Raw genomic sequence first — 23,006 nt, 5'->3', positions numbered from 1 at the left:
GAGGGCTCAATGTCATTGGAAAAGACAAAGGCTGCCTCTGAAAAAAAAGGGCATTTGTAAGACAGGTATTGACGTCTGGTTGGAAAAAGCTGGTCTTCCGCTGCTATGGACAGTGACTACAGAGTGGACTGATGCACCTCAAGCAGAGCCACAGTTTCCTGCATCTCATCACCAAATAAATTCTCGCCTGTATAGAAACATTCTTGGAGACCACTTGCACGTAATCACACAAGTTTTCTGACTCCCACAGATACTGCTGAGGTTCTGGCCAAATACCTCAAAAATGGGGATCAGATGAGGTGCTTCCCACACTCCTCTGCATCTTCCACAGCATTCCGGAACTCTTCCTGAATAAAGTTTTACACATTCACTGCAGGTTTCAGCATGAATTTTTGCAAATACATCACCATAAACAGCTGGTGTGCCACAAGCTTGGAACTAGGCATAGAGCTCTGGAACACCACCTTCCCATCCTTCTTGGGAGGTGTGTTGGGACTCTTCTTGCAAGCACTTTGCCCGCTTCAATGCAGATGCCAGCACAATAGACTGGTGTGGCAGCTGGACTACTTTGAATCTAAATGGTCTCTGTACTTTTAAATCAAAAATTTCAAGCTCCTGGAAGGCATGACATAGGAGCCTGCTACATCCTCATTTGTAGTTCTTTCAGGAGGTCATGCACTGGGACAGACACAGCTCTAGAAATTGTAAAGTCGAAAACATCTGTTCTTTTCTCAGGTTGACAGAATGTCTTTGGCAACTTGTCCAGAAGCGAGAAAAATAAGATTTTCCAGATGAGACGTATGCTGTGGCAAGTCTGACAAAAGATCTGAAAGAGTATCTGTAAAGTCCTCATTACCAGTCACTCAGCCAGGACCCTAATGAAGGCAAGAGAGACTGAAGGGGTGACCCCTCAGAGGACAAGATGGCGCTCCAAATGTGCTGATACAACCACTTACCCCTCTGACCTACTGGGAAGTCTCCCTGAGAGGATGTGAATCAACAAGTCAGGAAGCGGACTTGCTCTCCCACTACTGGCAATCCTCGAGAAGTGGTATGGACCTCAAGAAGACTCAGACCCTGCTGTATAGGAAAAGTTCTTTCAACTAGACAGGAGAGGCTCCAACTTTCTTCTCTGATCTCCTGGACTTAAGGAGACAAAGAAATTATTCAAACCCGACAGCTAGGTTTCTACTGGCTTAGGAACTCTTTGTGCTAGAGTAAAAGGGGGAGGGGACAACTCCTCTTCCAACACCTATATGGGCTCATCCTCTCTGGATGCTGTAACAGCAGGCGATAGCAAATTCAAGCTCAAGGGTGCAGAGACCGCGCTCAGATACACCATGTTCTGAGGCACGCTGCACCAATGCACCTTGCTGACCGGTGCTAGACCTCACCATCTGTTTCAGCAAGGATACCTTCGGCACCAAGGCTCTACCTTCCAATATGGATGGATGCTTATGTCCCTGTTTCGAATAAGCTGAAGGTGCCCAGATACTCCAAGCCGAGGGGACTGTCTTGTAATACACCATATGCTCCATGCGGATGAAATTGCTAGAGCTGGAATGTCCAGTAAAACACAAGTTGCTCGATGCCATGAGGATCTTCTGTGCGAGGAAAGATTAGATGACCTGCATTGATAAGACTCCCTCTCTCCTCAGCATCAAGGACAGGCCCATCCTAGTGGAACTCCTCCTCTTTGGTGCCGAGGGAGACAGCCCAGGAGGGGAATCCCTCGCACCGCTTAGCTGCTCTTCATCTGGCATTTTCCATTTCTGCGCCTCGTCAATCCCCAACCTGTGACAGATCTGTGAGCAAGAACAAGGGAAGGGAAGAGTATGAGAATGTAGAGACCCGGTGCGATTAATACTTTTTATGATGCTGGGAATCCAAAGAAGCTTAGCTCTGGGAAGGTGGAGCATCTCTGCTGCCTGCCCTCATTCCAAGGCTTCGGGGTCTTATCAGAGAGCGCCTTCCACAGAGCTTTCATTTTCCAGGCATGGTACTGTTGCCTCTGCAGGTTGGGTGGGTCATGGTCCAGACCAGACAGCAATAACGTAGTGGATGTCCATGATGGACATGTGATGCCCACATCTGCAGGCCTTAAATTTGATGACTTAATTTCTTAGCCTTGGATATTTCCGTTTTTAGTTTTTATTTTTGGGTAGACCTTAAAAGATCTGTTGAGGGGCTACCAAGGCAGCACTGTAAAGAAAGATTTGCAAGCTTGAAAACCTGAAGCACAAAAAAAGTACAAGGCCAAAAAACAGAGACCAGAAAACATCCATGGGGTAGACTGGATGAAAAAAAGAAGAGCTCACATGCAGAAACTTCCACCCATGCTCAGAAAGACTTTGAGAGCTGAGTCTGTGTTGGCACCATTGGATGTAGTCGCCCACAAGCTATGGCTGATTTAATCCTGCATTTCAATGGAGAACAGTAAGGGCTTTCTATGGGAATCCTATGGAGTGGAAAGATTAATAGGAACATGAAAGGTACTGGTAAATAAAAACTACTTTGTCTACTCAATTATACTTGCTTGATGCGTATGTCATTTTATAGCCGTTTATTTTGTTATCCGCTTTAGAACTATGTAGCATAAGGTGGAATATAAATGAATAAATAAATGCGGTGTTTTTTTCCCCATTAGTTCCCTTTGTGCCTGTCCCATACATGCTTTAGTTTCTAACCACCTCTACCGGATGTCTGTTCCAGATGCCCACCACCTTTCAAATGAAAAAGGATTCTCTTATACTCCTTGTCAACCCACCTCCCCCTTCAGTTTCATGCCAACGACCCTTTATCTTTGAGCTTCTCGTTCTATGGAAAATGATTCTGATACGTTCACTGGAGGCTGCTTAATATTTGAATAATTGGCTCATCTCTCCCCTTTCCTTACTTTCTTCTAGAGAGTACATCTTTAGCACCTTCAGTCTTTGTGTACGGCTTACAGTGCAGGCCATGCACCATTTTGGTGGTCCTCTTTTGAACTGACTCTTCCTTGTAAATGTCCTGAAGACTGTTTCACAAAGATCTTTAATGATCAGTGGTTACTCCTTTGTTGAAGAAACCCCAGCTAGATCCTCTCTCGTTTTGAGAATTATCGCCCTATTGCTCATTTGTCATTTATGTCTAAGATTTTTCAGATTTCTGGAGAAAACTGGGGGCCTAGGAGTTTGCCCAATCTGGGTTATAATACAGATGTTGTATTATTGTCTCTAGCTGATGATATTTTGAGACACTTAAGATGTGGGGAACTTATCTCTGCTGGTATTATTACATCTTTCCAGCGCTTTTGACTTGGTTAGTTTTGATGTTTTAGTTGATAAATGTTATCAAGTGGGGCTAGATGGTAGAATCCTGGATTGGGTTGGTCATTTTTAGGCAATCGGATTCAATGGATACAGATAGGTGATTACTATTCCCAGGAGCCAGTGAGGATGAATGTGCCACAGGGTTCATGTCTATCACCGTTTTGTTTTTTAACATCTGTGTGTGACTTTTAGTGGGTTTGTTTCAGGAACTGGATGTCAGAGGTTATATATTTAGGCCAATGATATCCAGTTCCTGGTCCCAGTGGACCAGAGTATTGATGAGGCAATTTGTCAGTTAACTATTTGTTTATATAGAATTTCAGGCTGGGAAACCAAGAGTAGATTAATATTAAGTCAAAGACGGAGATCCTGGGTATTGGGAATTTGTTTTTGAAACCTGTTGCTTTTTCAATTAAAACCCTGTCTAAAGGATTATGCAATCCCAATTTCATCTGAAGTAAAAAGTTTGGGTGTTATGTTAGACTCTGACTTCTCTTTGGAGTCTTTTATAGACCAAACCTGTAAGGATGCTTATTTTCAGCTAAAGAGAATCTGGCAGTTAAAACTTTTTTTTTTTTTATAATTCTGCAATGAAAATTATTGAGCTTGCTCATGTTATTGGAGTACTTGATTTTTTGTAATAGCCTGCTGGCTGGGTTATGAAACGTTCTGTATGGAGATTACAATTAATCCAGAACGATACTGCTCAATCAGTGTGCGCAAAGATCAGATGGGAGAGGGTGTCCCCGTTTCTGGCCTTTCTGCACTGGCTTCCAGTAGTGGAAAGGGTTAAATTTAAGCTACTTTCACTTATCTTTGGGTGTTTGCACTCTGATGGCCCAAACTTTTGGCTACAAAGTTGCCCTGGCATAAACCCAATCATGTTTTTTGGGCCTCCCAGGAACCCAACCAAAAATTTGTGTATGGCCATAACTTTAGAACTAGTTAGGGATGAAACATGCGTTTTCATCTGTGGCCCCTCAGGCTTGGAATTCTTTGCCAGTGGTTGTTAAAAGTGAAATAAATAACCAATTTCCTAAATTTTAAGTAAATACATATTTGTTTCCTTTAGATGGGCAGTGCTGAGGTGTGCTCCTGGGTGTTCAGAATTAAGAGTAGAAGCAGGGCAATGGGGAAATATAGCGCTTGTGGGGGGAGGGTGGCAATTGCTATTGAATTGTGTGTTTTATGTGCATGGGGTTTGGGGGTTTTTTGTTTGTTTTTTGTTTTTTTTTTTTACTGTTTATGCAGTATATACATTTTTCAAACAAACAGATTTCTATTCTAGCCCATCCACAATGATACCTACAAATTCACTGAAGAGCAGGCCTAACATTGAGCCCAACTGACCAACACAGAGGTCTACTGGTTAACCAACCTCTCATCCAGTTTATAATCCTGCATCCGCTCCCCTCAGTTGTCTATGAGGAATAATATAAAAGGCCGTTATGTTAGTAGAAATTCCTACTAGAACGTACGCAAACATTCGCTGGCGCTATCTGCTGTTGCTCGTCTCCATGGCCGGTCATTGTAGAAGGGGAGGCATTTCTCGCAGTCCACCCCGTATGTGTTGTGCTTGCAGTTACACACCAGTTTACCAAACTCGTTCTTCGCACACTCGCTGGCATGGCCATTGCATTTACACCTGCAGAGGGAGAACAAAAGCACAGAAAAATCTAAACAAGCCACTTAGGCAGAGCTCTCCTAGATCCACAGATTTCACTCACACATGGCTTCAGGGTTCATCTAAGGCAGCAGTTATACACAGAGAGCTCTGGTCTGCAAAGGTGGGCCATGGCTTTTCACACAGCATTGCACATACATCTAATGAAATCTATGGGAAGCAGGGCATTTCTTGTAGGGATTCGCATGTATACCTGACAGCTATGGAGCAATATGTTGCCAAGTTTCTTCTACAGAATCATAACACATCTAATATAGCCACAGGGCAGAGATGCCCCTTGTATAAAATACTCAAATATGTAATGACAGCCATGGGGGATCTGGGCTACTAAGGTGACTTGAGGAATCACATCCCCAGCCCCATCACATGGGATAGGGTGGGGCAAGGTGTCCCTGCTCTAGGTTATGCACACAAATCCTAACAATCAAATCCCCTAGTTTTTATGACAGCTAAAGGGCAAATTCTACAGCAAAATGTACGGAATTCTGCGGACACAATTTGAAAAATTCTGCTGTATACTTCTAGTGTAATGTGTGTTCATATATTGTCATTAAACAGTGAGAAATCTATTCACATGGGAGGAAAATGTTTACAAATTAAGATTTTGAAAATTAGATTTTTCAATTGTTTAACATTTTGTGTGTGGTGATGTTTAACTTATGGTAGAGGAAGTTTGCTTAACATACTATTTAAATACAAACCCCATTAAGAACAGATTGGATGAATGTGAACAGGTCAAGACAATGTTAATGTTGAAACACTTTTTGTTGAATACACATATTAAATGACAAAGTTTCAATTCTATTAATCCTTCATCCCACTGGTACTTAAATGCACAGTTCTCAAACCCTATTTCATAGAAAATAAAAGGATTTTTGCAGCTTGCTGAAATGATCATGATTGGTTTTTGCCTGAGGCAGCCTCTAAGAATACAGAATTTGTTTCTTCAGAGGAAACAGATTTTTTTTTTAACACATTTACTTAATTTTGTTCTATTAATGCAAAATGTAAAATCGTTCAAAACTATAAAAAGAAGATATTTTGCAGCACTTTGCAAAGTCTGTGGCTGCAGAATTGTAATAGAAAAGGGTAGCCTGAATAGCAGCCAGAGAGCTGAGGTATTGCGATACCTAACTACAGCGTTGCAGACACTCAATGGTTATGGAACAGGGCTGCAAAAACCCCAAACAGATCACAGGGGGTGCGCATCTGGCTGAAGCTGCATCTCACCCTAACCTAATGCACTGAATAAAAGGTCATAGAGCCTGCTCATGATATTTTAGGGATACACTCACCTGCCACCCACAGCAAAGTCAGAGATCGCATAGTAGTAAGACTTGAGGACTTTGGGGTCATTAAATACTTCATCCCCGAAAGTGTTCAACCTGTTCAGTGTTACTCGGATGTCTGTGGCTGTCACCCATTCCTACGAAGGGAAGAGAAGTTCATGTCATTTCAAGTATTACTTACAGTATATATCACTTCACCAGGTAACAAATTTGCCTAAAGCAGTTAAAAAAAAACAAAACAAAACAAACCTTCTAAAACAAAATCAGAAACACAACTCCCTGAATATCTTCCTTAAAAAACCCTATAACACTCCAGATTCTGCAATACCACCAAAACTGTAAAACAGAACCTCTACAATTAAAACCCAAAATTGCCAGTTACAGGCAGTTCCCACTATTGCTCATCCTTATCACTAATTCCACTCCAGGAGGCTGGGAAGGCACCATGATTTTACTTTTCATGAAGGCCAGGTAATCAGATTAGAGTCTAACATCATGACTGGCCATATTCCAAAATGAGAGGCCCACCACCAAAAAATGCCCAATTTCAGAACTTAACTTTCCATACATCACACATCTCAAAAAGGAGGCACTTGTAAATAAGGCTCCCTGTCTAGATCTTGCCACCCAACCTAGATACCACCACCTCAGGTTAATCTGATGGTAAACAGGGCCATTTGCTCCCATTCATTTTATTTGAATTTAGCTTATGCCTTTTCAATGGTAGCTCAAGGTATTTAGATATTTCCCAATCCCAATCCCAATCCCAATCCCAAATACCTCAGGCCTTATTTACTAAGGTTTTTCCCATTCTGTCTCTATTTGGGGGGGGGGGGGAGGGGGAAAAGCTTAGCCTTAAATTTGGACCTGAGGCAATGGAGGGTGAAGTGATTTGCCCAAGGTCACAGGGAGACCTTCCTGGTTCTCAGTCTGCTGCTCTAACCACTGGGCTACTCCTCCACTCCTCATGGTCCTAAAAAAATAACCTTGTGTTCATCAGCTTGAACTGGACATGTGCCTCAATAGGAAACCAATGACATTTGGCAAGAAGAGAAGAGATCTTGCACGCCATCTCTGGGACCTGCTAAAGATGGCTCTGGCTGCCACATTCTGTATTTGCAGCCCCACAAAGACAACTGCAGCATAGGAATTATAAATTCCTAAACTATCATTCTAAATATTCCTCTATCCAAAAGAGGACGCTACTTCAGCATTCGCCTAAGTTTGAAGAAAGAATTTTTTTTAAATTGTGAGATAAAGGAGTCTAGCCTGGAATTAGAATCGAGTGTATCCCTGGGTCTTTCACATCGAGAGTTCATTTTTACCTAAAACCAAAAGGAAGGAGAATAGCTTGTCCTTCACTAAGAAAATTTTAGTTTTTTCCCTCACTGAAAACCAGATGGCTAGACTGAAGCCAGTTCACAATTTCTTTTAATCCCTTAATGACAACTCGCCACTGCCTCCTATCATGTCCAGCTGGAGCTGCCAGCACAAATGTAACCCACGATATCAAAACTTCAGGTGCTCCTCCTCCCCAGAGGCCACACAAGAATATTAAACAATAGCGGGGACAAAGATGAACCCTGAGGGACCCCTACACCACATCTCTCGAACTTGACAAACACCCCCTGTACCTTAACCACAAAAGTCCTCTCAAACAAAAAAACAAAGGAGGGGATACAATAAAGCTCTGGAATTTGTTGCTAGAGGATGTGGTTAGTGCAGTTAGTGTGGCTGGGTTTAAAAAAGGTTTGGATAAGTTCTTGGAGAAGTCCATTAACAGCTATTATTCAAATTTACTTAGGGAATAGCCACTGCTATTAATTGCATCAGTGGCACGTGATCTTCTTAGTGTTTGGGTAATTGCCAGGTTCTTGTGGCCTGGTTTGGCCTCTGTTGGAAACAGGATGCTGGGCTTGATGGACCCTTGGTCTGACCCAGCATGGCAATTTCTTATGTTCTTAATCAACCCCCATGCCTGTCAACTCAGAAATATAGACCAGAAATAAGGCGGCACTCAGCACAGGAACTGCCAGAAGAGGAGGTCCAGTACAGTTACAACTCCAAATCCCTGAGCAGAACAAGTTTAGCATTTAAAGGCAGTCAAACAGCTGGCCACATGCTCTCCACCAGGGCTCTCTGTGCTTGCTCTCAGCACACTTCCTGGACAGCGGAACTGGGAGCTAAGCCTCGGCACATCTTCTCTACCACATTTATGGAAAGAAAATGAAGCTACTGAAAAGATCATGGAATAAAAGAAATAATACATATGGGATAAAAACAAACATGAGAGAAAAGAAGGGGGAAGAAGAGATCACCCCTGTATCTGGGAGGCGCACAGCATACAAAATATCTGTCCCCAAGTCCACAGTGATGTCCTCCTGGCTTTCTCCTAGAGTGAGCACTGTCTGACAAGTCGTAAGTGAGAGCGCACGTGCTTCATACTACATTGTGAGGCTAGGAGGAGATGCAGCGAGAGTAAGAGAGTCCTACACTAACAGCGCCCTCCCTGTGGTGAACATCTTCACAGGGATAGCTGTGTCAGTCTGGAGTAGCAAGAATGACAAGAGGCGGGTGGCACCTTATAGTCTAACCAGTTTATTGAGTTTTCAAGGAGAGTCCCCACTTCATTAGATGCATCTGACAGAGTGGACTCTGTCCTCGAAAGCTCGTGCCTCAATAAACTGGTTAGTCTATAAGGTACCTCTTGTCATTTTTGCTACACTAACACATGAAAAGATAAGAGCAAGACAGACAGATGTAGAAATTCACAGAGACCAACAGAGTGACCACAAAGGAGCCTAAAAGTCTGCAAAGATATAGTTAAAAACCCTTTCACAAACAATGCACAAGTGATAAGCAGGCCCCAGCAGACACTAGAAAACTCCAGGAGAGCCAGACCACTCTACATGAATTCAAACTAAACAGATTTTTGTAATAGTTGCATAATGTCTGTAATGGCCCATACTTCACCGTACACAATCCACCCACACTGCTCTGGGGTCTGGGGACTGCAGCCAGCCTCCTTCTCCCCTGGCCTTCCTGTTCTCACAAAAGCCTTGGCCAAGACACACAATTATGCAATCCTATTTCCCCCACCAGTTCAGGGGAGGCAGGGAAATGCTACTCTGAATCCTAGCAGAAGAGATGAGGAGACTGCAAGCATGTGCACATTATCCAGCTGCATCACTATTTATTCAGGCCCAAACACAAATAAAGCTTGAACTGTCTCCAAGCAATCCAAGTAATCCTACCACTAGAGGACTTGCAGAACACAATTGGAAAGTATTAGCTATAGGTGATCTAATGCCAGGAATGTTCTTCTATTAATACTTAGAAGTTCATACTTTGTTTTCTTTTATTAGCAATTATTTAAAAAATTAAATAAATAAATGTGCTGCATAAAACAGGAGAGTTGCACAACTTGGCAGCAGCACAAAGGGTCTAATCTGACACAGGTGGCTGTGCAGGGGCAGGGGGAGGCCTCAACTACTAGGAAGGCTTCCTTTCTAGCCCTCCGCCAAACCGAGGAATTTATTTATTATTTTTTTTTGCCTGAATGACTACTTAGGTAGATATTTTTCAAGCTCCATTCTTCTCCACTACTTGCCTATCTGGGTGACAGAATGCTGTGCTACTTAAATTGGGTCTCTCAATTTAACAAAACCCCTTTCAAAAACCTGTAACCAAAATAAGCAAATAAAACATTAAAAAGTGTGTGCTGCAGCATATTACAGGAACGGGGAGGTGGAGTGAAGGTATACTGGTCACACCACTCCCTCCCCCAGTAAAGGTTTTCTGCAGCAGTTCAGGGGTAGGTTCTGTGACAAAAATGTGAATGTTCTGAAAACATTTCCATCTTTTATATTGCATTACAAATCTTACACGTTTCCTTTTATGGGGTGAGGAAAAGGAATCTGAAATATCAGTACGGGCAGGAGAACTCAGATGGGAAAGAAGAATTAAAGGAGGTAATACTATAAAACAGAAAGGACTGCGAACCCTTTGAGTTGGCTGAGAGAAATGTAATCTAATAACGCCTTCTGGGGAGACAAGGACTGTATGCGCGCAAGTGGATTATAAACATGAGAACGTAAGTGGTGCCATGTTAGGTCGGACCAAGGTCCATGGAGCCCAGCATCCTGTCTCTGACAGGGGCCAGTCCAGGCCACAAGTACCCGGCAGATCCCCAATAGCTGATCTCTTCCTTGTATCTCCCTACCAGGGACAAACGCCAGCTTTCCCAAGTCTAACAACTGTTTATGGACTTTTCCTTCAGGACCTTGTCCAGTCCTCTTTTGAACCCCACTATGTTAGCTGCCTTGACCACGTTCCCTGGCAACAGATTCCATAGCTCGATTGTGCCATGAGTGAAAAAAAAAAATACTTCCTGCAATTCGTTTTAAATCTGCCAGTTGCTAGTTTTATGGAGCATTCCCTAGTCCTAGTGTTTGAAAGGGTAAATACCCCGGTCATGATTTTATAAATCTCAATCATATCCCTCCTCTCGTCTCTTTTCCAAGCTAAAGAGCCCTAATCTGTTGAGCCTCTCTCCCTAAGGGAGCTTTTCTAGCCCCTTTCTATCATCATTTTTGTTGCCCTTCTCTGTATTTTTTTCTAGGTCAGATGTGTCTTTTTTGAGATTGGGCAAGTAGACCTGTACACAATATTCAAGATGTAGTTGCTCCATGGATCTGTACAAAGCCATTACGATATTCTCAGGTTGCTCTCTATTCCTTCCCAAATAATTACTAACATTCTCTATGCCTTTTTGACTGTCTCTGCACACTGAGCCGAAGATTTCAAGGTATCGCCCACAAGGACTCAAGAGATCCTTTTCCTGGGTGGTGACTTCCCAACACATAATCCAGCATTGTATTGGAGAAATTACTTACCTGATAATTTCATTTTCCTTAGTGTAGACAGATGGACTCAGGACCAATGGGTATAGTGTACTCCTGCTAGCAGTTGGAGATGGATCAGATTTCAATCTGACATCAGCCCTAGTACATATACCCCTGCAGGAAGTGCAGCTCTTCAGTATTCTCCTCAAAAAGCATTGTGGATATACGTATGACTGAATAATTTGAATAACTTGATTAACTTTATAACTTGGTTAACTTAATTAATTTGAACTGGTTGAATTGGCTATAGCTGGGGACCGCCAGTGCCCTCAACCGAGAAACATCGACACCCGGTAGGATGAGTGTCCTAGATGAAGGAAAGCATGGCTTACCCGTGAATCACTCGCTCCCAGGGATGTCCCCTGAGAATTCCAATAGTAACAGCAGCCGTGGGTGGGATGCTGAGTCCATCTGTCTACACTAAGGAAAATGAAATTATCAGTAAGTAATTGCTCCATTTCCTAGCGTGTAGCAGCGGATGGACTCAGGACCAATGGGGTGTATAAAAGCTACTCCCAAACTGGGTGGGAGGCTGCCCGTGACCCACATAGTACTGCCCTTGCAAATGCTATGTCCCGAGCCTGAACATCCAGAAGGTAAAACCTGGAGAAGGTGTGGATGGAGGACCATGTTGCCGTCCTGCAGATCTCGGCGGGTGACAGCATCTTGGTTTCCGCCCAAGACACTGCCTGGGCTCTAGTAGAATGGGCCTTGACTTGTAAAGGCGGTGGCTTGCCTGCTTCTACATAGGCCGCCTTGATGACTTCTTTGATCCAGCGGGTTATGGTTGCTCGTGAGGCCGCTTCCCCTTGCTTCTTCCCGCTGTGAAGGACGAATAGATGGTCCGTCTTTTGTATAGATTTCGACCTTTCCAGGTATCGGACTAGGAGCCTGCCGATGAGATGGCGTAGACTTCGAGCCTCTTCCAAATTCTTATGCTCATCTGGCGATGGTAGCGAGATGGTTTGGTTGAGATGGAAGTGAGACACCACTTTGGGGAGGAACGACTGAACTGTGCGTAACTGGATGGTTCCCGGGGTGAGTCAGAGGAAAGCTCTCGGCAGGACAGTGCTTGTAGCTCGGATATACAACGGGCCGAACAGACTGCCAGCAGGAAGGCTGTCTTCAGTGTTAACAGTCGGAGAGACAGGCCGTGGAGAGGTCTGAAGGAGGTTCCTGCTAGGAAATCTAGGACCAGGTTAAGATTCCAAAGATGCACTGGCCACTTCAGGGGTGGACGGATCTGCTTGACTCCTTTCAGAAAGCGGGAGACATCCGGTTGAGAGGCTATGCTGCCGCTCTCACTCTTGGTTCCGTAGCATGACAATGCGGCCACCTGTACCTTGACGGAGTTGAGAGACAATCTCTTCTGTAGGCCATTCTGCAGGAATTCCAAAATCACAGGAATTTTGACAGAGCGTGGTATGATGTCGCGGTCCTCGCACCAGGCTTCGAATACTCTCCAAATCCTTATGTATGTTAGGGATGTGGAGAACTTGCGTGCTCGGAGTAGGGTGTCAATTACTGCCCCGAGTATCCGCTCTTTCTTAGGAGAGTCCTCTCATTGGCCAGACTGTAAGAGAGAATCGAGCTGGATCCTTGTGGAGGATCGGTCCCTGTTGGAGCGGGTCTGTGTGTGGAGGTAGCGGCAGGGGGCTCCCTGTCAGCAGTCTTCGCATGTCTGCGTACCATGGTCTTCTTGGCCAGTCCAGGGCCACTAGAAGTACTGGTCCCCTGTGGTGTTCTATCTTGAGGATGATTGCGCCCAATAGGGGCCACGATGGGAAGGCGTATAACAGAGTCTCCTGTGGCCAGGTCTGTACCAGGGTATCGATTCCCTGGTACTGGGGTTCCCCACCTGCGGCTGAAGAAACTGGGTACTTGGTTGTTGGACCGGTTTGCCAGGAGGTCCATGGTTGGTGTTCCCCAACGGTTTACTACGAATTGGAATTTTGTGGTCGACAGCCTCCATTCTCCTGGATCTAGTCTTTCGCTGCTGAGGTAGTCCGCAGCAACGCTGTCTTTCCCAGCAATGTGGATGGCCAAGATCTCTTGAAGGTTCACTTCCGCCCATGACATTAGGAGGTCTATTTCCAGAGACACCTGTTGGCTTCTGGTTCCTCCCTGACGGTTGATGTAGGCTACTGCTGTGGCGTTGTCAGACATTACTCTGACCGCTTTGTCTCGGAGTCTGTGTACAAACTTTAGGCAGGCTAGTCTAACTGCCCGGGCTTCTAGGCGATTGATGTTCCATTGCCCTTGGGCGGTTAGCCCCTGGCAGTGTGCTCCCCATCCTCGTAGGCTGGCATCCGTGGTGAGTAGGATCCAGGTTCTCGTTCCCTGGCTCAGATGGGCTTTCTTGTAGCCACCATCGTAGTTGGGCCCGAACTCTGTCCGGGAGCTGAAGCCGTATGGTGTAGTTCTGGGACAGTGGATTCCATCGTGATAGTAGTGAGCGTTGTAGGGGTCTCATGTGATCTCTTGCCCATGGCACTACTTCCAGTGTGGATGCCATGAGGCCGAGAACTTATAGGTAATCCCATGCTGTGGGGCGAAGTTTGCTCAACAGGATTCATAACTGGGTCATCAGTTTTGATCTCCTTGTCGGTGTCAGGATGACCTTGTCTTGTTTGGTGTCGAACCGGATTCCCAAGTATTCTAGAGATTGGGAAGGCTACAGGCAGCTCTTGTTTGTGTTGACCACCTACACGAGGCTCTCCAGTAGAGTTTTGACTGTTGGTTGCCTGGTGGTTTTCCTCTGGGAATTTCGCTCTGATCAGCCAATCGTCTAGATAAGGGTGCAAGCGGATTCCTTCCTTCCTCAATGTTGCTGCCACCACAACTATGATCTTGGTGAACATCCGGGGAGCAGTGGCTAACCCGAAAGGTAGTGCCCGGAACTGGTAGTGACGGTCCAGGATCGAGAAGCATAGAAAACGCTGATGCTCGTGATGGATCGGAATGGGTAGGTAGGCTTCCGACAGATCCAGGGATGTGAGGATCGCCCTTATTACCGAGCGTAAGGTTTCCATGCGGAAGCGAGGAATCTTCAGGTGACGGTTGAGCGCTTGAGGTCCAGGATGGGTCTGAACGTTCCTTCTTTCTTGGGGATGATAAAATAGATGGAATAACGTCCAGTATTTATTTGTTGTGGAGGCACCGGTGTTATAGCCTCTAAGGCAAGCAATCTAGTCAGTGTAGCTTCCACTGCCATCCGCTTGGAAGGGAGATTCCACAACTTGTCCGGAGGGAGGTGGTGGAAATCCAGGTAATATCCCTCTCGAATGATGGATAGGACCCACTTGTCTGAAGTTATCTCGACCCATCTTTGGTAGAATAGGGCAAGTCTGCCCCCTATGGCTTTTTCCTTTGGATGGGTTGGCTGATTTTCATTGTGGGGTGCGGCTGGGGCCAGAGTCCGAGCTGGCTCCCCTTTTGTTGTGCTTGTTCCAAAAGGACTGGCTCCGGCCTGCGGGGCAGGCCGCTTGATGTGTGCTTCTATATGGGTTGAAGCTCTGTGATCCTCTACCCCTGGAGGTTCAGGGGAAGGATCGCTGGTTTCTCTTATTCCTGTCCTCTGGTAGCCACGACAGTGGGGACTCGCCCCATTTGTTGGCTAGTTTCTCTAATTCACTTCCGAACAGGAGTGTTCCCTTGAAAGGCATTCTTGTGAATCTCGTTTTGGAGGATGCATCTGCCGACTAGTTTTGGAGCCAGATTTGTCTTCTGGCTGCCATGGCGGATGACACTCCTCTAGCTGCTGTGTGTACCAGATCAGAAGCGGCGTCCGCGAGGAATGATACAGCTGGTTCCAGGGCCTCCCCAGGAGTGTTGTTCCTGGACTGTGCTAAGCAGCCGCGTGTCACCACGGCACAGCAGGCCGCGATCTGTAAAGACATAGCGGAGACGTCAAAGGACTGTTTGAGGATAGATTCCAGACGTCTGTCTTGAGCATCCTTGAGTGCTGCTCCTTCCTCTACCAGGATAGTACTGCGCTTCGAGACCGCGCAGACCATGGAATCCACTTTCAGACATGCCAGGAGATCTTTGGCAGCTGGATCCAGAGGGTACATGGCTGCCAGAGCCCACCCCCTTTGAATGTAGTTTCTGGGGCATCCCATTCCAGGTCAATTAGTTGCTGGATGACTTGTAATAGTGGGAAATGTTGAGAGGTCTGACAGAATCCCTCTAATAGAGGGTTCGTCTTAGGTTCCCCCCAAGGCACTTGTGCCTGGGATAGCACGCTCTTTTAAGCTGTGTGAGACCAGGTCTGGAAGCTCGTCCTTGGTGAAGAAGTGTCTCATGGTTCGGTGGGGCTCTGTACCCGGAGGGAGTTCCCCTTCCTCCAGGGGTTCTGAATCCTCATCCAAGTTGTCCATGTCCCCAAAGGTGGGGCTTCTGGGTGGGTGGATCACTTCCCTGGGCATAGAGGGTCCTGGCATGTTGAGGTCCTCTGGTGGAGCCTGTGGCCGTATTACAGGAGGCCCCGGTTGTATGTGGACGAAGGTATGCAGACCTTTGAAGAATTCCACCCAGGAGATAGATGCTGGGTCTAGACTAAGGGGCGCCGTGTCCCTGGGGAGCCCCGTTTGAGGGGGGGGGGTCTCGCTGTGCAATGCTAGGTCCGGCGTACTGCTCGAGAGGCTGTAGCCCGGTATCAGCTGGGGAGGGCCATGAGTTGGATCCCCTAGGGCCTCTTCGCACTGTATACACAGGGCCGTGGCCGCCTCATGCTATGCAGCTCTAATGTGGCAGGCTGGGCAAAGGCCCTGAGCTTTGAGTTTATTTTCCGGTGGTGCCATGGCTTGTTCACGTAAAATACAGTTGTGTACTCCGGTGTGCGTCAAAGTTATGCGCGTAGGTTTGGTGTGCGCTCAGGGAGATGTGCGCGCTGTTGTGCGCACAGGTTGAAGTTATGCGCCCGGTACAGTAAGCGCGTGGCTATGTGCGTCGCTTGTGCGCCCGGTACTTGGGCGCGCGACATTGTGCGCACAAGGTATTTGTGCGCACAGATCTAAATGGCGGACAGGGTGGCGAACAGAGCAAAATGGTGATGGCGACCATGTGGACAATATGGCGACCACCTCGGAGGGTCTCCTCGTGGGAGGACCCTCTGATCTGACCGGGGTCTAGCCCTGCTAGGGCAGATCAACCCGGTGGCACTGGTCCCGGCTGGTGACCTGTGCGGCTCCTTGAGCTTCGGAGACCGGAGACTTTTAAATAGATTTCTACCTTACCTTGTCTCGGCGCTTCCCGGTCTCGTTCCGGGCGGTCTCCGGCTGCGGAGGGAGAGGGAAAATACCTTCACCGCCTCGCTCGAGGTTGCACCCGCTGTCTCTCAGCCTCACCCGATGTTGGGGGCTAGGTCCCCGCCGAGGGTTGGCCGCTGGACAAAGGCTTACCTCTGAGGGATCGCGGAAATCACATCGGGAAATCTCAACTGGGGGAGGGACCCAATGGGTGTCAACGCAGGAGAGCGGGGCTCGTCTGTAGAGGTAAGATTTCTTCTTATTTTGGTTTTCTTTGGTAAAATTATGCTAACACTATGCGAGCGTGCACAGAGTCCCTAACGGCTATGGAGACGGAAAATACTGAAGAGCTGCACTTCCTGTAGGGGTATATGTACTAGGGCTGACCGCCTCCAACTGATCCATCTCCAACTGCTATCAGGAGTACACTATACCCATTGGTCCTGAGTCCATCTGCTACATGCTAGGAAAACCTGTATTTAGGATTATTTTTCCCTACATGCATTGCTTTGCACTAGTCCACATTAAATTGCCATTTAGAAGCCCAATCTCCTATTTTTACAAGATCTTTCTGCAGTTCCTCACAATCTGCTGCTGTTTTAATGACTTGAAACAATTTTATTCCATCTGCAAATCTGGTCACCTCACTCATTGTTCCTTTCTTCAGATCATTTGTGAATATGCTAAATAGCAATACAGACTCCTTAGGGCACTGCACATAATATATGCCTCAGATGTCCCCCTTAAATACCTCTGCCCATGGGTGAAAAAAAACTGTGCCCATCAAAAAGCTGGAGAGCTATTCATCCTATTCTTTCTATTTTTAAACTTGGCAGCTACTGTTGAGGGCCAATTCCCAAATTAAATAAAATAGAGATTGTCTTCTCAACATATCATTTCTCTATCTGTGTATGCAAAAAGGCTTTTGGCAGCTTAAGTGCTGCAAGATGACCCCCATGGCTCCCAGATATGACTGCTATTTTTAATTCATTGTTTTTACACTGATCTATGCCACAATCTCTGAACTTTCTGTCTAGCTAAGGCCTGATTAGTAATTTCAGGATAACAATTTAAAAATGTCAAAATTAAAAACAATCCAAGCACAGAAGTACCCACTCGTAGCACAAGTGAAAAAACTCACCTTACTGAAGACACGTCTATAAAAATGTGTGTTCTAGGTCAGGGATTCTCCTACATAGGGTTATCAGCTCAACACCTTATTTACCATATTATAATTATGGGTCCCTTACAGTCCAACATATTTGCTAATGCTTTTAAATTTGCAACCAGCACCTTAGATTTGATCAGGACTGGAAAAATACCGGTAGCTTGGGTGACTAAAATTTGGCACATGGTGCCTAGTGCCGCTCCAGGCTTGAGGAGATGTGTCTGGCAGCAGAGGCTCTGCCTCCCCGCCCCCTCCTCCCCACAAGAATCACGGCATGAGGCAGCCCCCTGCACGGTCCTCAGGAAAGGAGAGGGGGCTTCCATGAATCCAGGAGTCCCCACTGCCTCCCTTGCTGTCAGCCAAGGACTGCTGATGCGATGATAGGGCTGAGCTCGGACGGGACAGAAAATAGGGAAAAAAGATTCCAGAGTAGTTTTGGATGAAGACTTTGGGCGCCATAGCTCAAGACAGGCTGGCTTCAATTGAGTTGAAAGCCCCCCCCCCCAAAAAAAAGGGGAGGAAGAGGAAACTGGTAAATAAATACAAAAAAAACCCACTTAACATTTCAGCCTGGAAACAGAGGTATAGCTACAAGCTGTAAAAGTCTGCCATGAGCATTGGCGGCCATATTAAAACTGGATCCTCTAATTGATTTACGGGTGCTTTATTTCTAACTTGAAGAAACAAAGAAAAGAATTGGCTGGGTCATGGAGCACAATACTCCACATCTTAGGCAGGCCTAACCAAAGCTGAGCAGCTATGAGCCACAGCTACGTTCCTTCCTGCTAACAGCTAAGACAAGTTTGTTATTCTTTGCCAAGACAAAATGTTCAGGGTATTTTTATGTAAGAAACAAAACAAACTTGATCTCTTCCCAGCACTGTAGAAGCAGGGCTTAATTTGTAGACAAAAAGGAAGAACTGTGGAGGGGGTGAGATGAATGGGGTCAAGGCCAGGGGTGACCTGGGCTAGGTGTGAACCCTCTCTAATACACACATACCCACCCGAAACAAAGCCATGTGGCTGCTCTGGTCTCACACTGCTCTTCTCTGCCATCTCCTAGGGCATGAAGTCAGAAATGATCTATACATCTACTGGCTCTGTTCCCTTTCCTTAGGAGAGCTAGAGCAGATATACACTGCCAGCTCTGCGCCGCTCTCTCAAGTCCCAGAAAAAAAGGTGGCAGAACACCATTCTGGGCTGTTCTGCCAGAAATTAAACCCTCAGTAATGCACACAAAAAAAGGACTGAATTAGCAGAAGTTTGAAAGTTGTGAGCAGTAGTGCCATTCATCAAAACCTGGGTTGAAGCCTTGACAACTGACATTACTGCTCACAACTTTCAAACTTGTGCTAATTCAAATCTTTTTTTTTGTGTCCATTCTTGCTCTGCAGTATCTGCTTCAGTATCATCCTTCCCCTCCTATTCTCTGCAATACAGGATGAGAAATGGGGGGGTGGGGGGGAAGTAACAAGAGAGGAGGGGGCTGGATTAGGGAGCAGCTTGGCTGTTGTCTTCTTTGTGTGCTTCAGACTCAGCCCCTCTTCTTCTTTTCCCTGCAGGCTACCTGGAGGGGAGGGGCTGGAGCAGAACCCCCCCGCCTCGTAAGCCTGAAAAGAAGTTCCAGATGTTCCTCCCCGTTCCCCCACAAATTAAGCCCTGCGTAGATGGGTAAAAAAAAAAAAATTTACCCATCTTCTGAACACTGGAGACACTCACATGCATCTTGGAGTCTCCGCACACTGTACTGCACAGCCCATCAGATTTTAGTTGCCTCAGTCCTTGCTCTCCCTATGAGAGCTCTGACAGCACTAAGCTGACTTTCATGATAAAACAAATAGAGAATTATAATTTGTTAAGTAGCAGGTATAATGAACAAAGAACAATGATGACCTTAAAATCTTTTCAGCATAATGGCACACTGAATCCTGGGAGCTGACAACACCCTCTTCCTGCCTTCATAGCTCAGACAATAGGCTTCTCAGGGGGATAATAATTTTAATGCACAGCTAATAGTCAACAGAACAGCTGCAAAATGAACAGCAGCACCCTTTCCTAGATTAAAATACTATGCAACTAAAAATGTCCCGACACCAGTAGGAAACCTTAGTCACACAGATGTACTGTACTTATCTTTCCTTCCCCTTCTGGCATAGGTCAGTGCTTCCTTTAATACATGATACTACCTCAGTCTGGGATACATGTAATAAAATATGAGCTAAATTTTAGCACACATTTTCTATACTCACACACTGAAAATGAATTTGATTCCAATGCAGTAACCCAATAAGCATATAAAAAGTTCAAAAATTAAAGTGTGGCAAAAAATGTGCGCAAAAAACTATGCATAGTGTACTCAAAAACATGATTTGTGCACATAAAACTGGAAATGTGCCTTAAGAAGGCATAAAAGCCATTTTTAGAAAAGTCTCTCTCTATGGGCCGGCACTTAGCTCAATTGTCATCACTACGTGAATTCTTGAATGTGAAACTATCCTAAAATCTCACTGGGGCAAGCACTTTTGCAGCAGAATTATATATATGCAACTGTCTCTTGTTACATAAGCTCTTTGGGGAAGGCACTATTGACATCATGCAGCACTCACCATCACCTCATGCTTCTCCAACTCATTGTATAAGGCCTGCCATCTTGCCCTCATGGTGCCTGGCCAACCATTCTTCCGCCAACTCTTCCCCCAGGTCTTACACAAATCTGGAGAACCACGAAGCGAAAGCAAGACAGCTGTACATACAGCAAGGGATACACAACAGTGGCAATCATGCTACTAGAAGTGGTTGCCCCAAAGAGCTTATTTAACAGGAGAGAGTTTAATTAAATAATAACTCTTCTGCAAACGTGCTTTCCCCAAAGCGCATTTACGGGCCGATACAGTAAAATGTGTGGGAGAGCGGGCGCTCCGAGGCGAGCGCCCGCTCTCCTGGGCATGCGATTTAGTATTCAAATGAGGGCCCGCGGTAATAAGGAGGCGCTAGGGACACTAGCACGTCCCTAGCGCCTCATTATTGGCAGAAGCGGTGGCTGTCAGCGGGTTTGAAAGCCGATGCTTAATTTTACCGGTGTCGGTTGTCTAACCCACTGACAGCCACAGGTTTGGAAAACGGACACCGGCAAAATTGAGCGTCCGCCTTCTAACCCGCAAGCCACGGGCTGATTTTTTTTTGGGGGGGGGGGGGGGGGGGAGGGGGGGCCTCCGACTTAATAGCGCTATAATATTAAGTCAGAGTGTGTACAGAAAAGCAGGAGTTAATTTCTGAGAGTAAAATGTGCGGCTTGGCTGCACATTTTACTTTCTGGATCGCGCGGGACGAACTAATAGGCTCATCAACTTGCATTTGCATGTTGCGGGTGCTATTAGTTTCGGGGGGGGTGTTTGGCAGCACGTTTTCCACACGCTATTTTTACCCCTTACCGAAGGGGTAAAAATAGCGCATCGAAAACGCGTGGCCAAATGAGGGCTCGGTTGAGGCACCATACTGCATCGGCCCAATATAAAGCTACAGGTGCACAGCAGAAAGACTTGATAAGTCAGCCCCATCAAGATTACAACAGGTAATCAAGGAGACTAAGCAATCAGATTTAGTTGCTAACAGGCCAAAAAGGTTGATACAATCTGTGCTGACTCATCAAGCCTTACCAAGGAGTTTAGTCGATTTTTTTGTTCAAACAATGGATATTCCAGCCTCTATGGAAAGGAGCTCTAATCCTGACAAGTTTATGCCACAACTTCACAGAAACATGATGGCAGAAAAAGACTGTATGGCCTATCTAGTCTGCCTATCTACCCAACTAATTTAGCTTTACAATTCCCATCACTCCCTCAGAGATCCCCTGTATTTATTCCATGCTGTCTTGAAGTCAAATACCGTTTTTGTCTCCACTACTTCCTTAGGAGGCCATTTTATGCATCTATCATCCTCTCCGTAAAGAAATAGTCTTCCAAGATTACTTATGAGCCTACCCCCTTTCACCCTCATCCCATGGCCCCGTGTTCTAGAGCCTCCTTTCTGTTGAAAGAGGCTTGCTTCCTGTGCATAGAAACCTTTGAGATATTCTATCATGTCTCCCCACATCTCGCCTTTTCTCTAGGGTATACATGTTTAGATCCCTAAAGGCTAGAGGAGTGCAGGGACAAGTTGGGGTTCCAAGTGGGGCACTTTTTTATTATACGGGCAAATTAGGGCCGTATTACATGAGCTCATGTCTTCAGAACATAGGGAATTGGAGAGTTCTTCTTACTCCACATTATTGAAGCTGTTTGCTAACAAGCAGGGGTCCCTGTCCAATTTGTATGTTTTTCTTCAAAATATAAAAAAACATACTCCATTTATGAAACTTGTTAAAAAAATTAAAAAAAACGCAGACTGAAATAGCCAACAACCTAGATGTGCTTTTGCTACTTGATTGCTATATTTAGATTCCCCACAGTATCCACAAATGTAGCTCTCTGTGATCTGGAAAGAATATATTTATAAATGATCTGGAAAGGAATAAGACAAGTGAGGAAATCAAATTTGCTGATGATCCAAAATTATTCAGAGTAGTTAAATCACAAGCAGATTGTGATAAATTGCAGGAGGACCTTGTGAGACTGGAAAATTGGGCATCCAAATGGCAGATGAAATTTAATGTAGATAAGAGCAAGGCGATGCATATAGGGAAAAATTGCCCTTGCTGTAGTTACACAATGTTAGGTTCCATATTAGGAGCTACCACCCAAGAAAGAGATCTAGGCATCATAGTGGATAATACTTTAAAATCATCAGCTCAGTGTGCTGCGGCAGTCAAAAAAGCAAACAGAATGTTGGGAATTATTAGAAAGGGAATGGTTAATAAAACAGAAAATTCATAATGTCTCTATATCGCTCCATGGTGAGACCGCACCTTGAATATTGTGTACAATTCTGATCACCACATCTCAAAAAAGATATAGTTGCGATGGAGAAGGTACAGAGAAGGGCGACCAAAATGATAAGGGGAATGGAACAGCTCCCCTATGAGGAAAGGCTAAAGAGGTTAGGGCTGTTTAGCTTGGAGAAGAAACGGCTGAGGGGGATATGATAGAGGTTTTTAAAATCATGAGAAGTCTAGAATGGGTAAAATGTGAATTTGTTATTTACTCTTTCAGATAATAGAAGGACTAGGGGGCACTCCATGAAGTTAGCATGTGGCACATTTAAAACTAATCTGAGAAAGTTCTTTTCACTCAACGCACAATTAAACTCGGGAGTTTGTTGCCAGGAGATGTAGTTATGTAGTTAGTGTAGCTGGGTTTAAAAAATGGTTTGGATAAGTTCTTGGAGAAGAAATCCATTACCTGCTATTAAGTTGACTTAGAAAATAGCCACTGCTATTACTAGCATCAGTAGCGTGGGATACACT

The 23,006-nt window shown here is 45.4% G+C and overlaps 1 protein-coding gene across 1 annotated transcript in view; it reads right to left on the bottom strand.

Moving 5' to 3' along the window:
* Positions 1 to 23,006, bottom strand: part of LAMC1 (laminin subunit gamma 1) — a 367,470-nt gene that overhangs the window by 141,242 nt on the left and 203,222 nt on the right. Inside the window, exons 3-4 of the mRNA XM_029618808.1 lie at positions 6,291 to 6,421; positions 4,790 to 4,956 (exon numbers count right to left, since the gene is read on the bottom strand). Of these exons, the coding sequence (XP_029474668.1) occupies positions 4,790 to 4,956; positions 6,291 to 6,421 (298 nt within the window). The remainder of the gene's footprint in view (positions 1 to 4,789; positions 4,957 to 6,290; positions 6,422 to 23,006) is intronic.

This window comes from Rhinatrema bivittatum, chromosome 10 (assembly GCF_901001135.1).
Source record: "Rhinatrema bivittatum chromosome 10, aRhiBiv1.1, whole genome shotgun sequence".
Classification (NCBI taxonomy): Eukaryota; Metazoa; Chordata; class Amphibia; order Gymnophiona; family Rhinatrematidae; genus Rhinatrema; species Rhinatrema bivittatum.
Note: the sequence above shows the minus strand (reverse complement) of the source record. Positions and strands in the feature narration are given on the sequence as shown.